General features: G+C 32.3%; 2 protein-coding genes across 2 annotated transcripts; both read left to right on the top strand.

The window, feature by feature from the left end:
* Window positions 1-905: 905 nt before the first annotated feature.
* On the top strand, window positions 906-1,352 carry LOC132255064 (germin-like protein subfamily 1 member 18). Its single transcript, XM_059742699.1, has 2 exons — window positions 906-1,026; window positions 1,207-1,352. The coding sequence occupies exons 1-2, from the start codon at window positions 906-908 to the stop codon at window positions 1,350-1,352; spliced, it is 267 nt and encodes an 88-aa protein (XP_059598682.1).
* Window positions 1,353-8,716: 7,364 nt separating this feature from the next.
* LOC104881835 (uncharacterized) lies at window positions 8,717-12,434 on the top strand. Its single transcript, XM_059742923.1, has 3 exons — window positions 8,717-8,931; window positions 11,113-11,901; window positions 12,009-12,434. The coding sequence occupies exons 1-3, from the start codon at window positions 8,922-8,924 to the stop codon at window positions 12,041-12,043; spliced, it is 834 nt and encodes a 277-aa protein (XP_059598906.1). The 5' UTR covers window positions 8,717-8,921; the 3' UTR covers window positions 12,044-12,434.
* The last annotated feature ends 1,508 nt before the right edge of the window (window positions 12,435-13,942 follow it).

Genomic DNA, 13,942 nt, shown 5'->3' with positions numbered 1-13,942 from the left:
TGGCTGAGCTTGCTTCATAGTGGTCATATGAGGAGGCAAATTTATAGAAAGAGAGTTGCCTTCAGTTGATCAGTTTGAGAAGATAAACTGAAGCAGCATCTCATAGGAACCGCCGGGAGTTGTTGAGGCAACGTTCTTTGTTCTAAGAGCATGGATTGAGGAGATAAACTGACGCCAACGGACAGTCGCCTTTTGCTTTCTCAGTCCCTGAGATTAGTCAAGGAAAATGAGTCAAGACAAAATAATTTACAGTTTCTGATACAAAAGTTTGGTTCTAATAGGAGATCATAAGCTACCAATCGCTTGGGATTTGATCGGAAATTTGTACTATGAAATCTAATTCATTGTTCTCCGGTCAGATTGAGGAGATAAACTGACACCAACGGACATGGTTTTGAACATGCAGCTGCAGACATTTGAAAGAAAATCTTTGGTGGACCACAAGAGGGAATTTTTAATACTAAGACAAATTGTTACTTGCTGTATACGTACAATGTTTAAATGGTCGTAGAAATCAACAAGCTAAGACAAACTTTGAGGACTTGGTAATTTACATAATGTGTTTTTCATTTGGATTAGAATAGTTAGTATTGTTGAAAAGTTAAACTGGATTTAGAAACTTTCTAAATAATGGAATCAGATTTAGTTTCTAAAAATTGAGAGAATATTTTATTTTTGATTAGTTATTTTAGTTTCTATTTTTGACTTGTTGAATCATGGAAAGTTTCATATGTTATTATTAGGAGTTTCTATTTTGTCAAGTGTGAGTAACTATAAATAAGAGATTTTGGAGAGTGGTGGAATACAATAAAAGTTTATAATATAACACTGCTTCAAAGTTCAGAGATGACTCCACTATAAATAGCTCTACCAACGTTACACTTCTTTGCATAGATACGAAGAAGATGGTAGTTAATACCCTTGCATACATTGCACTCTTGGCTATGGCATTTAATCTTGCCTCTGCCTCCGATCCCAGTCCTCTTCAGCACTTCTGTGTAGCTGTTAACGATACAAACGCCACTGGTATAATAATCATGTCCTCTCTCTACTCTTCTTCTCCATTTGAGATTCATTCTCTAATCTATACATTGATCTTTCCAAGGCTGCGTTAGTCCTAATATATTTGTTGCTTTGCAGTGTCTGTGAATGGGAAATTCTGCCAAGATCCAAAGCTTGCGATCCCAAATGATTTCTCCTTTTAAGGGCTTCGTCTTCCGGGAAATACATCAAACCAACTTGGGTCCATGGTCACGGCACAGATACCTGGACTCAACACCCTTGGCGTTTCCCTGGCTCGGGTTGACTATGTGTCATATGGTCTCTCCTCAAAGTTTGTCTTAGCTTGTTGATTTCTACGACCATTTAGTCACTTAGATTTGTTTTTAGGATTTTTCTCCTAGTAATTAGTTATTATAAGTTGCATACTAGATTTGATCGAACATCACCTTGAATTGTTTCTCCACCTCGTAGCTCTCACCACACCTCAACACAGCATGTTTGAGTGTTTCATAATAATTTTTTTTGACATAAACTTATATTTATAACACACCCAAGTCATATTTAAGGACGCTAACCCATAAAATTTACTTCTAGCAAATAGTTTTCTATCTTTTAGTCATTGATTTTATATCATTTTACAACCATATTTATTGTTGTAACAAATATACAGTTGATTGGTGAATATTAATTCAGTCATAAGAGTTCAAAAGTATACCATGAAGGCCTTGTTAGAGAGAAGTAAACAGACAACTAATAAGAATACAACCAAACAAATCGACTCTAGGGTTACAACTAGGGCTCTTCTAAACGTATGCCAATTGAGGAGGATTAGTTTTCTAAACCTAATTCTCAATGTTGAGTACACGAGTATTTTGAAATTTATGAATGATTAAAAATACTTTGTTTTAAAAAAAAATTCTTAAACCAACCATCAACCCGATTCTCTTCATCCCAAATCCAATTTATTAAGGGTGGCACGAGGTAGCCGAAAAAACTCACCCTATTGTCATTCTAGAAAAGAGTAAGGGTAAATGGAAACAAAAGCATTAAACATGGAATTAAAATAAAATTAATTTTAAAATAATGATAATGATAATTGAAAAATGTAAATGAAGCAATGTCATACTTATTGGAACAAAACTAGAAGTCCATACTCATGTTTGTTAATTTGTACTTTTATAATTTTAAAAAAATTAAACTATAAAGGTATACAAATTTATTTGATTTAAAAACTTTTAAAAATAAAAAATTGAACACTTGTAACTCGTCCATGTCCTATACATAAACCAACGAAATTAGTAAAAGATTCTCGAAAAATGGATGAATTTTTCTTTCTTTTGATTTTTGTTTTTATAGATAAACAAACAGTAATTAGAACTGTCTAGAATATTTATGAATGAATATTTGTGTATTGTGTTATTTACATGTGGTTCAATATCATGACCAAATTAGATAAATGAGTTTCATAGTTTAAGAAATACTATGATATCTATTTTATTTTTGTCTTTAACAATGCTCCATTTAGTTGTATGTATCACATCCCAAGATCCACTTTAAGGTCATGATGATTATTTTACACTTCAAACTTAGAGACTCAACAAATGACTCAAACTAGTATCTAATATCAAGAGGCTATCAATTACTAAATTTAAATAAAAACATGGTACAATCCTCAAAATTGTTTGAAACATAGTACATCTTCACTAAAAATCAATTGTAATAAAATTAGTTGCAAAAGAAAATTTGTCTTAAGCTTGTTGTCCCCAACTATTGACTAGATGGTCTTCTGGGGTTGATCGAGGTTAGAGATTGATCATTGTGTTTATAAGACAAATTTCACCTCGCTTAGGTGCTTACAATACAAGTGATTGAGACTCAAAATGCAAATGACTCAAACAAGTATCTTATTTCAAGAAGTTATCAATTATTAAGTTACTGTATAAAATAAATAAAAGTATAGTACAATCCTCAAATTTGTCTCAAACATAGTACATCTTCACTAGAAATCAATTGTGATAAAATTAGCTATAAAAGAAAATTTGTCTTAAGTTTGTTGTCCTCAACCATTGACTAGATGGTCTTATGGGGTTGATCGAGGTTAGGGTTTGACTTTATGTCTTTCAAACAAATTTCACCCAGCTTAGGTGCTTACGATACAGGTGATTGTCTCCTAGGATATAACGATCACTTTCTTGTAATAGTAGCACTCCAAATTACGAGAAACAATGAATCACTTGGTGATTTGTACTCTCTTGAATACAGAAAAAAAAAAAAAAAAAAAAAACTTGAAGCTAAGAAGGACTTGAAAGTTTAAGAGACTAGATAGGAGAAAGAATGGAGAAAGCGGATGAATGAAAAAGTGAATCTGAAAAGACAAGGGGGGCGCTTATTTATAGATTTTGTTGGTGACTATTAGAAGAGATGTGTTTTTAAGACACTAGACAAATCCATTAAAGGGTTGTGTCGTAAGACACCAAACATACTCCTTTGGAAAAGATTGTTTTTTTAAAACACTACAGACATCCTTTGAAACAAGTTGTGTCCATTATGAAACAACACGTCTTCCAAGAGAAAAAAAGTGTCCTAATTTTCATTCACCTATATATAAATTCTAACACTATATGCACTAAGAGCAAAGGTGGTAAGAGATATGTCCTTGTTGTTGTTGATGATTTCTCTAGGTTTTCTTTCATATGTTTTTTTAGGGAAATTTTTTTGACTATTGAGCATTTAAAGTCTTTGCGTACTAGAATTCAGGTAGAAAAAGGTCATCCAATTGTTAAGATTAGGAGTGATAGGGGAAGAGAGTTTGATAGTGTTGAAATTGATCACTTTTGTGAATTAGAGGAGTTAAACATAAATATTCAACCCTTAGAACTCCTCAACAAGATGGAGTACTTAAAATGAAGAATTGAGTTTTTCAAGAAATGACCAAAGTGATCTTCACATGCATGATTTTTTTGTATATTTTTGGGCTGAAGCCATTGACACAACTTGTTATATTGCCAATAGGGTTTTTCCTAGGTCTAGAATAGATAAAACATGTTATGAATTGTGGTTAGGGAGAAAATTTAATCTTAAGGATTTTACAACTTTTGGCAGTGAGTGTTACATTTTCATGAATAGGGAAAACCTAGGCAAATTTGATTCTAATTCCAATTTAGAAAATTTTCTAGGCTATTCCACTAGGAGTAAAGCCTATAGGGCATATAACTAGAATACCAAGTTCATTTAGGAATCCTATAATGCAGACATTGATGACACAAGGGGATTCTAAGAAAGATGATAACTCTTATGATTTAACCTAGGAATCCATTAGATATATTCCTAAAATAGTGGATGAGAGTATGGAAATCCTTGAAAGTATTCCAGAAAAGGTGGTTGGCCCCAACATAGATGAACAACCACTTGACATTACTAAGTCAAGTGAAGTGAAAGAAGGAGGCTTTATCTAGAGTACCTAAAAATCACCCTATCTCAAATGTAATAGGAAACATGGATGACTCCATGGTTACAAGGAGGCTTAATCTAGACAAAATGAGATAAGTTTTTTTTTGCTATACCTCTCAATTAGAGCTAAAAAATGTGGAAGAAGCTTTAGAATATGAATTTTGGACTATTGCATCACAGGAAGAATTAAATTAGTTTGTTAGGAATGATGTGTGGTACTTAGTCCCTAAGCTTATTTGTATGAAGAGTTTGCCAAGGAGATTAGTGTTAAAAGAATGGAAGATTTTACTATATTTGGGTTGTAGAATTGGAAAGTCATAGCTTCTTTTTCCCTTGGAGGTTGGTTAAAGAGACAATATTTAGCTTTGAGAAAAGATTTTTAAGTAATTGATTTTTTAGAGATTGAAAGCTCTTTTTAAGCTTAATATAGTTTTTATATTTATTTAATTAATTTTATTAAAATAGATTATGACTTCAATCATAAAACTCTTTTTTAACTTATATACATGAAGTTATTTCATATTCAAGAAAAAATTTTAAATATCAACTAATGCTTTGAAACTTATCACTTTGTTTTCAAGAAAGTTTTTGAAAAAAAAAAAAAGAAAAGAAAAGAAAAAGAAAACTATTCTAAATAAGGCCAAAATTAATACGAGAGAAATAAAATAGAAACTAGATTGAAGGTAAAACAAAAAACGAATTAAAATTCAACAAAACTTTTTATATACCTCACAACATTTATTTTGAAGGAAAATAAAAAAACTAGTACAAATTCACTAGTTATTATTTATTTTTATTTTTTTTAAATATAGCTTACCATATGGTTTTCACAAACATAATGAAACTTTGAAAATAAAATATGAAATTTTAAATAATTTTTATTATATTTGGTAATACAAAACAAATAAAAAAACCGATTTTTTTTTTTTTTTTGGCTTTTGCCTAATGCTTTCCAAATGAAATGAAACACTTAAAAATAATCAATTATAGGTATATATAAATGATATGGAAACCCAAAGAAACCGATAATAGGTAGTTTTAACATATTCATTTATAAGCACAAATGAGAGATGATTTTTTAGATTACCCCTTGAAGAAACAATGAGATTGATATCCAATGCTTGGTGAGCTTGCTTCATAATGGCCATATGAGGAGGGAAATTTATAAAGAGAGTTGCCCATGATCCGTTTGAGGAGATAAACGAAAGCCATCTCATTGAGGACACATGCCTTTATGTCAGTTTGAGTTCGAAATTTTATCATTGGAGACAGTGGGTCCGCCACGAATTGCAGCAACTTTCTTTGTTTTAAGAGCATGGACTTGGTCAGATTGAGGAGATAAACTCACGTCAACCGACATGAAGCTACAAAACTTTAGAAATAAAGTCTTTGGTGGACCACCACACGAGGGAATTTTTAATAGGAGTTGCGTTCTCAGGTCAGATCGAGGAGATAAACTGACACCAACGGACATACTTTAATCACATATACAATTTGAAAAGACACCTTGATCTTCCAAACTTGATTTCACTTTTCAATCATACAAGGTTGATAAAGTTGAAAAGTCAAAATGTAGACTATATAAAATCATCAGACATCGATTTCAATCCCACATTTTCTTTCACTCTTTTTCTTCCGTTTGTATCCGACATCCTACTCGTCTGTTTGCATCTGACATCCTACTCGTCTGTTTGCATCCGACATCCTACTCATCCGTCTCATGAATTCCCCTTTAATTTCCTCAATATGGGCAAAAAGATTTTGGTCCTAACACAGCTGCCAAACTAAGCTTTTTCGGAAAAAAATATCATTCTTGATTTATTTTTAAAATATTCATCGGGGACTAACTATGTTCATGCCATATTAGCATATTACTATATCATTTTTCTTCTTTTTTTTCATGACAAAACCATAATTAGTGATTGTGATTTTAGCTCTAATATTGAAACCATATTTGCTGATTGTGGTTTTATTATAAAAATAATAATAAAATAAAGTTAAAAGATTATTACGATAAATATTTTTAAAAATAATCTAGATGTAAAATATTTTTAAAAAAAAATCGACTATTTTTTTTTTCTTCATAAACTCCCTAACACAAATTCTCACAAAATCATTCCTTTTCCTAAAAAGAAAATTAAATATTGATCAATTGTGTATAAATACAAGAAAAGGAAAAGAAAAGAGAATAGGAAAGCATACTAGCTATGAAGTCATGCATTCAATGGATTTTCATAAGGGGAGATTATATAATTATGCACCAATTTTTATTTTTAGTTTGAATTTTAACCTTCGAAGTAAAAAATAAACTAATAAATATGCATTGAAAACTACCCTCTAATCCTCCTTCCCTCTTACCAACTATCACAATTTTTTCTTTTTTCTTTCTTTTTATTTTTTTACTTTGATAAAGTGTTGCCTTTTATTTTATTATTTTTTTATAAAAAAATTAACATGTGACAATCAACCATGTCATATGATTTTTTTCCCTCATTTATAACATGTTCACTTTTTTTCGCCTTTTTTCTCAACGTGTTGGTTTCATAAAATCTTTTTAATTTCAATCTTTTTCATTATGTCATTTTTTTTATATTTATTGATTTTAATTATTTATGAATCCACTCTAATGGTATGATGATTATTTTAATTACACTTCAAACCCTGAGGTTCAAAATACTAATGACTCAAACAAGTATCTTATATCAAGAAGTTATCCGTTACCAAATTTTTATTGAAAGTAACTAAAAACATACTACAATTCTCATAACTCAACTTTATAAATAAAAAGTTTAAGTAGTAATTACTCATGTTTACTCAAGTAATTACTTTTGAGAAGTGATATGACAATATTTTCTTTCAAAAAGGATGATGAGAAAGACAATAAAATAAAAAATTGTGTGAAAAATTATACTGTCCCTTTACCCTCCTTTTTGGTGGGCAGGGAAAGAAAGTATAAAAGTAAATTTTTTTTGGTACCCATCAAGAAAAGCATAGCTAGAAAGGAAAAAAAAAAGGAAATTGAAAATTTTATATATATAGATTTGGTTCTTGGAAAATTTGAAGGAAAATGTAAGGGAAAGAAAATAAGCAGGAAACGTGAAAAAAATATAAAAAATAGATTTAAAGTCAATAAATCATTTTTATATGCTTCTTTAAACCCATTTTACTTATTTTCCTTTATTATATAAAGATTAAATGATTTTAAAATATATAAATTTCTAACTGATTTTAATTATATTTGATTTTTTTTCATAATAAAACCAACCAGAAGAAAATCATTTTCCTTAGTATTTTTTTTTCCTTTTTAGTATTTTCCAGAAATCAAACATAGCCTTCATTTTTTGTATAGGAGGAAAAAGATGAAAATTAAATTTTAAATGTAAGAAAAATACTTCGAGTTTAAATTTATTTCTTTCGTGGTTATACTTTTCTTTCCTTCTAATTCTCTCTATTTTTTGTTTTGTTTTTTTTTTAATTTTCCCTCAAACTTTACAAGATTTAAAAGAAGTCTTATATTCTATTTATATCACAAGTACTAGAGGAAAGTAACAAATAATAATAAGAAATCCAAAATCTTTTGTTTAGTTTATCATGAAAAATATGATAAAAAATCAAATACAATAAAATTTATTTAAAAATTTATGCATTTTCCAATTCTTTATTCTTTATACATAGAAAAAAAAAAAAAAAACCAAATCTGAAAAAACTTTAAATTATTCTCTTTCTTTTATATAAGACAAGATTGATCAAGTCCTATGAAGGCTCCATACTATAGTCATCACTCTGCCAACTACCATCTACTCAAGACATTTTCAAGCAACAACAACACTTGGTGACAACAATGAATATGATGATCCTTGCCCAACTTGTCTCACCTAAGATTTGATGAATTGAATGGGTGACTAAGCTCACCCTCACCATAAACCAAAGAAATCGCACACTTGCTGAAAATTAAACATTGAAATTGAAAACATAAATAAAGATGTAAGATTACAAGTACACTTAGAGGAAATAAAGTTCTTCTTCTTTATTTATCACATTCTCCTACTCTTAAATTGTTCTACTTAATGCTTCTCTTTTCTCTACTACCTTCATAGCTAGCCATTTATAGAATGTGGAGCGATGTTGAGGAGTTGTCAACTTGGAGGCAAATGGAATATTTCTTCCTTGAACAACTTACTATATGAGGTGACTGTTATCAAATCACCCACGTTCCGCTGCCCTGAAGTGGTCCAACACTTGACCACGTCCTTCATCATGTAGCTGCTGTTAAGGAGCACGTTTCTCTCAACTGCTCATCGTGTGGCAAATCAGAGAAACGTGGCTTTGATGGGAAGCCACGTTTTCTTTGTATTTTAAATATCGGTCTTGGTCCCGAGCTCCTCTCTCATGCTGCTGAAAATCTTCAGAAACTACACCATCCATAAGGAGAGATAGAGTTTTGGAAACCAAAGACTTGCAACCCAACAATGGCTGGAGGTAAGTATGGCATAAGTTACAAATTAAGATTGTTTATATGCATTATGAATTGCTTACATTTGGTATCAGAGCCTTGCAATCTTGCCTCTGCCTTGGTGTTAGTTGCTTAGATAATTGTTTCCTTTCTGGAAATAAAATCAAATAGAACAAGAAATTGGGTGAAATGGTTCAGCTTTTGTGGTTTACTTCCACCTACAGCCATGCCACCCATTCAACTACAACGTCTTTGATCTAGATTATTTCTTCACCATAAAAACCCATTTCTTTCTCTATCTACATACATATATTATATATATATATTCACTACATGCGCCATTTCGAGCCCCATTTAGAGCACCATTAAGCACCACTGCAGGTGCTATTCAAAGCGTCGCTGCAGGCACCATTTAAGGCGTTCCAAAAGAGCCATTTTCGGTGCTTTTGGGGCTGCAGTTTCAGCCACTACAGGCCCCACATTCAAGCGACATTAAAGCGCCGCTGCTGGTGCTGGTCAAAGGGGCTGCAAGTGCCATTTCCAAACGTCATTCAGGCGCCAATTCTGAGCATTATTCAGCCCCAATTCTGAGCGCCATTCAGGCACTCATTCCAGCATCATTCAGGCACTCATTTCAGTGCCATTCAAGCGCTGATCTTTGCCGCTGCAAGCCCCCGTTACGAGCGCCATTCAGGCGCTGTTCAAGCGCCGATGCAGGTGCCTGTTCCGAGTGCCATTCAGGCACCACTGCAAGCGCCATTCAGGAACTAGTCAAGCGCCGCTGCAGGCACCATTTTCGGGCGTTCCAGAAGCGCCATTTGAGGTGTTGTTTTGGTGCCGCGGATGATGCGGCTGCAGGAGACTAGGGTGGTTATGATGCCAACGTGCTGAATGTTGGAACAAATAAATTAATAAATAAATAAAAACTAGAGAGATATTGGGTTTTTACTTTTGGACCCATTAGGCTTATTAGTGACCAATAAAATTATTAAAGGTCCTTGTGTATTGGGCCATGGGTTAAATCTAATAAATTATTTTATTGGTTTTGAATTAATTGTTTTTATATGGATTTAGGTACCCTTTCATAATATGAATTCCTTTTAAATTATTCTAAATTATGTGTGATTTTTATACATGCAAATTAAATTATTTATTTTAATTTATATGTTTGTATGTGTAAAATATATAGCCTAATTGTTGACATTGTTGACTAAATTTAGTTAGATATATTAAGATTATATCATATAGTATGCATGCAATTGTTGCCTAAAATTTAGTTAGATATATTAAAATTATATCATATGATTTTAATGTCTAGTGAATCCATATGATTTTTTAAATAATTAAGGAATAGCCACAGCATCCTTAATTATATATAAAAAATTATATATTAATAAGGATCGCATTATAGACATTAATTGTAATTATAAGATTATATCATATAGTATGCATGCAATTGTTGCCTAAAATTTAGTTAGATATATTAAAATTATATCATATGATTTTAATGTCTAGTGAATCCATATGATTTTTTAAATAATTAAGGAATAGCCACAGCATCCTTAATTATATATAAAAAATTATATATTAATAAGGATCGCATTATAGACATTAATTGTAATTAATTATATAAACATAATGAAAACCCTGTGGGGTAAAACATCATATTTATATAGTTAAATACAATTAATGTCTATAATGCGATCCTTATTAATATATAATTTTTTATATATAATTAAGGATGCTGTGGCTATTCCTTAATTATTTAAAAAATCATATGGATTCACTAGACATTAAAATCATATGATATAATTTTAATATATCTAACTAAATTTTAGGCAACAATTGCATGCATACTATATGATATAATCTTATTTTCATTATGTTTATATAATTAATTAGGATAAAATATTAAAATTAATTTTTTCTAATTTACCCACAGGAGTTAGGAAGAATTAATTTAATAAGTTTATCATAAAGATTATAGACAGAAAATATCAAACTATATTTAGAATAAATTTCATGATTTAATAAAATAGTTTGATAAAGTCTATCATAAAGATAATGAATCTTATTGAATTAAAGATTTAGCCCACAGGCAATTTTTAATAAAATTAGATTCAATTTTAAGCATGTTCTACATTGGTAAAGCATGAATTTATATTAAAGCCTCAAATTTTTAATAAGCTTCTAATCCTTTTGTGCAGTTTTACCTAGCATATCTGATATTCGTTGTGAGGTTCCCGAACTTAGAGGAGATAACTTTAAGATATGGAAGGAGAGAATTCTTCTTCAATTAGGGTGCATGGACATAGATTATGCTATAAGGAAAGATGAACCGCATAAGATCACAGATACCAGCACACCTGAACAAATTTTATTGTACGAACGCTGGGAGAAATCTAATCGCCTTAGCGTAATGTACATTAAGACAAAAATCAGTGCTGGTATACGTGGTTCAATCGAGCAACATGAGAATGTCCGTGAATTGCTAAAGGCTATTGACGAGCAATTCGTCACTTCAGATAAAGCCTTGGCAAGCACCCTAATTATGAAGTTCACATCCCTGAAGCTCACCGGTGTAAGAGGTGTGCGTGAACATATCATGGAGATGAGGGACATTGTGGCTCAATTGAAGAAACTCGAGGTAGAAATGTCTGAATCTTTCTTGGTGCACTTTATTCTTAACACTCTTCCACCTCAGTATGGACCTTTCAAAATCTCTTACAACACACATAAGGATAAGTGGTCTATCAATGAATTGATGACCATGTGTGTTCAAGAGAAAGGAAGGTTATTGATGGAACAAGGAGAAAGTGCCATGCTGGTGACGCAAAGGAAAGGAAAGAAAGGAAAATCTCAAGCTAGTCAGAAAGGGAAGCAACAAATTCCTCCCAAATCTGACATTAAGAAAGACGAAAAGTGTTTTTTCTGTAAAAAGAAAGGACACGTGAAGAAGAAATGTCTGAAATTTCAGAATTGGCTTGAGAAGAAAGGTAACCCTACCTCATTTGTTTGCTATGAATCTAATATGGTTAATGTAAATACCAACACATGGTGGATTGATTCTGGATCTACAATCCACATTTCAAATTCCTTGCAGGGTATGCAAAACCTAAGGAAGCCAGTGACAAGTGAGCAATTCATCTTATCCGGAAACAAGATGGGCTCGCATGTGGAAGCAATAGGGATATGTTATTTAACTTTAAATAGTGGTTTTGTTTTAGAATTGCAAAAGACTTTTTATGTACCAAGTTTCTCACGAAACTTGATTTCAGTTTCTAGACTTGTACCGTTTGGATATTCCTTTCATTTTTCAGAAACATCTTTCAGTTTGATTTATAAATCTGAATGTGTTGGGAATGGTATCTTGTCTGATGGTCTTTATTGTATATTCTTACAAAATGATACTGCTCATAATTCATTGCATGTCCAAACTGGCATTAAGAGATGTGTTGTAAAAGAGGATTCCTCTACATTGTGGCACCGGAGATTAGGTCATATCTCCATAGATAGAATCAAAAGATTGGTGAATGATGGGGTACTTAGTACTCTAGATTTTACTGACTTTGAGACTTGTGTGGACTGCATTAAGGGTAAGCAGACCAATAAGTAAAAGAGAAGTGCTACTAGGAGTTCCACCATACTAGAGATCATACATACTGATATATGTAGTCTTGACATGGACTCTCATGGTCAGAAATACTTCATCTCTTTCATAGATGATTTCTCACGATACATGTATCTCTACATACTTCATAATAAAAATGAAGCTTTAGATGCCTTTAAAGTCTTCAAGGCAGAAGTAGAGAAACAATATGGTAAACAAATTAAGATTGTGAGATCAGATAGAGGTGGAGAATATTATGGTAGATACTTGGAAGATGGACAATCACCTGGGCCATTTGCGAAGTTTCTTCAAGAGCATGGGATTATTGCCCAATACACCATGCCTGGTTCTCCAGACCAAAATGGTGTAGCAGAAAGAAGAAACCGAACTTTATTGGACATGGTGAGGAGTATGCTTAGCAGCTCAAAACTTCCTAAATTCTTGTGGACTGAAGCACTTAAGACAGCTGTGTATATATTAAACCGAGTTCCAACCAAGGTTGTCCCAAAGACGCCATTTGAGTTATTGAAAGGTTGGAAACCGAGTTTGCGACATATGCGTGTTTGGGGATGCTCGTCTGAAGTGAGAATTTATAATCCACAGGAGAAGAAACTGGACCCAAGGACTATTAGTGGGTATTTCATTGGATATGCTGAAAAGTCTAAGGGGTACAGATTTTACTGTCCATCTCACAGCACTAGGATTGTGGAATCGAGAAATGCTAAATTTCTTGAATATGACTTGGTCAGTGGGAGCGATCAATTTAGAAACATAGTTTCTGATATTGATCATACAGAGTCTCAACCTTCCACTTCAAGTGATAGATTGTTTATTGTTCATAACACCCCTCAAGTACAAACGGGTGTTGAACGAACAATCGATGAAGTTCAACCAGTCATTGAAGTTCCACAAGTTGTTGACAACATTCCAGTAGACCAAGTTGATCAGGAGTTGCCTAACACTTCTGAACAACAAGTTGAACCTCATACTTCCTCGGAAGATATTGGTACAACCTTAAGAAGGTCTGCTCGAACTAAGAGGTCAGCAATTCCTAGTGATTATGTAGTGTATCTACAAGAATCTGACTATAATATAGGAGCCGAAAATGATCCCGAATCATTTTCACAAGCCATGAGTTGCAAAGAATCTGAATTGTGGTACAATGCCATGAAGGATGAGATGAGTTCCATGAAGTGCAACGATGTTTGGGACCTTGTTGAGTTGCCTAATGGTGTGAAAACCATTGGTTGTAAATGGGTTTTTAAGACAAAGAAAGACTCATTAGGCAACATTGAGAGATACAAGGCCAGACTTGTTGCAAAGGGGTTCACTCAGAAAGAAGGAATCGATTACACGGAAACCTTTTCTCCTGTATCTAAGAAAGATTCCTTGCGCATTATATTGGCATTAGTAGCCCACTTTGATTT

Source organism: Vitis vinifera, chromosome 14, assembly GCF_030704535.1.
Source record: "Vitis vinifera cultivar Pinot Noir 40024 chromosome 14, ASM3070453v1".
Classification (NCBI taxonomy): domain Eukaryota; kingdom Viridiplantae; phylum Streptophyta; class Magnoliopsida; order Vitales; family Vitaceae; genus Vitis; species Vitis vinifera.
The sequence above is the reverse complement of the archived record's forward strand: the minus strand, read 5'-3'. Positions and strand labels throughout refer to the sequence as shown.

Excerpts from the sequence above, each read along its gene's own strand:
- LOC132255064 (XM_059742699.1), top strand. The coding sequence starts at position 906 with ATGGTAGTTAATACCCTTGCATACATTGCACTCTTGGCTATGGCATTT. Across the intron at positions 1,027-1,206 it reads TAACGATACAAACGCCACTG|GGCTTCGTCTTCCGGGAAAT; the intron begins GTATAATAATCA and ends TCTCCTTTTAAG.
- LOC104881835 (XM_059742923.1), top strand. Across the intron at positions 11,902-12,008 it reads GAATTGGCTTGAGAAGAAAG|GGTATGCAAAACCTAAGGAA; the intron begins GTAACCCTACCT and ends AATTCCTTGCAG.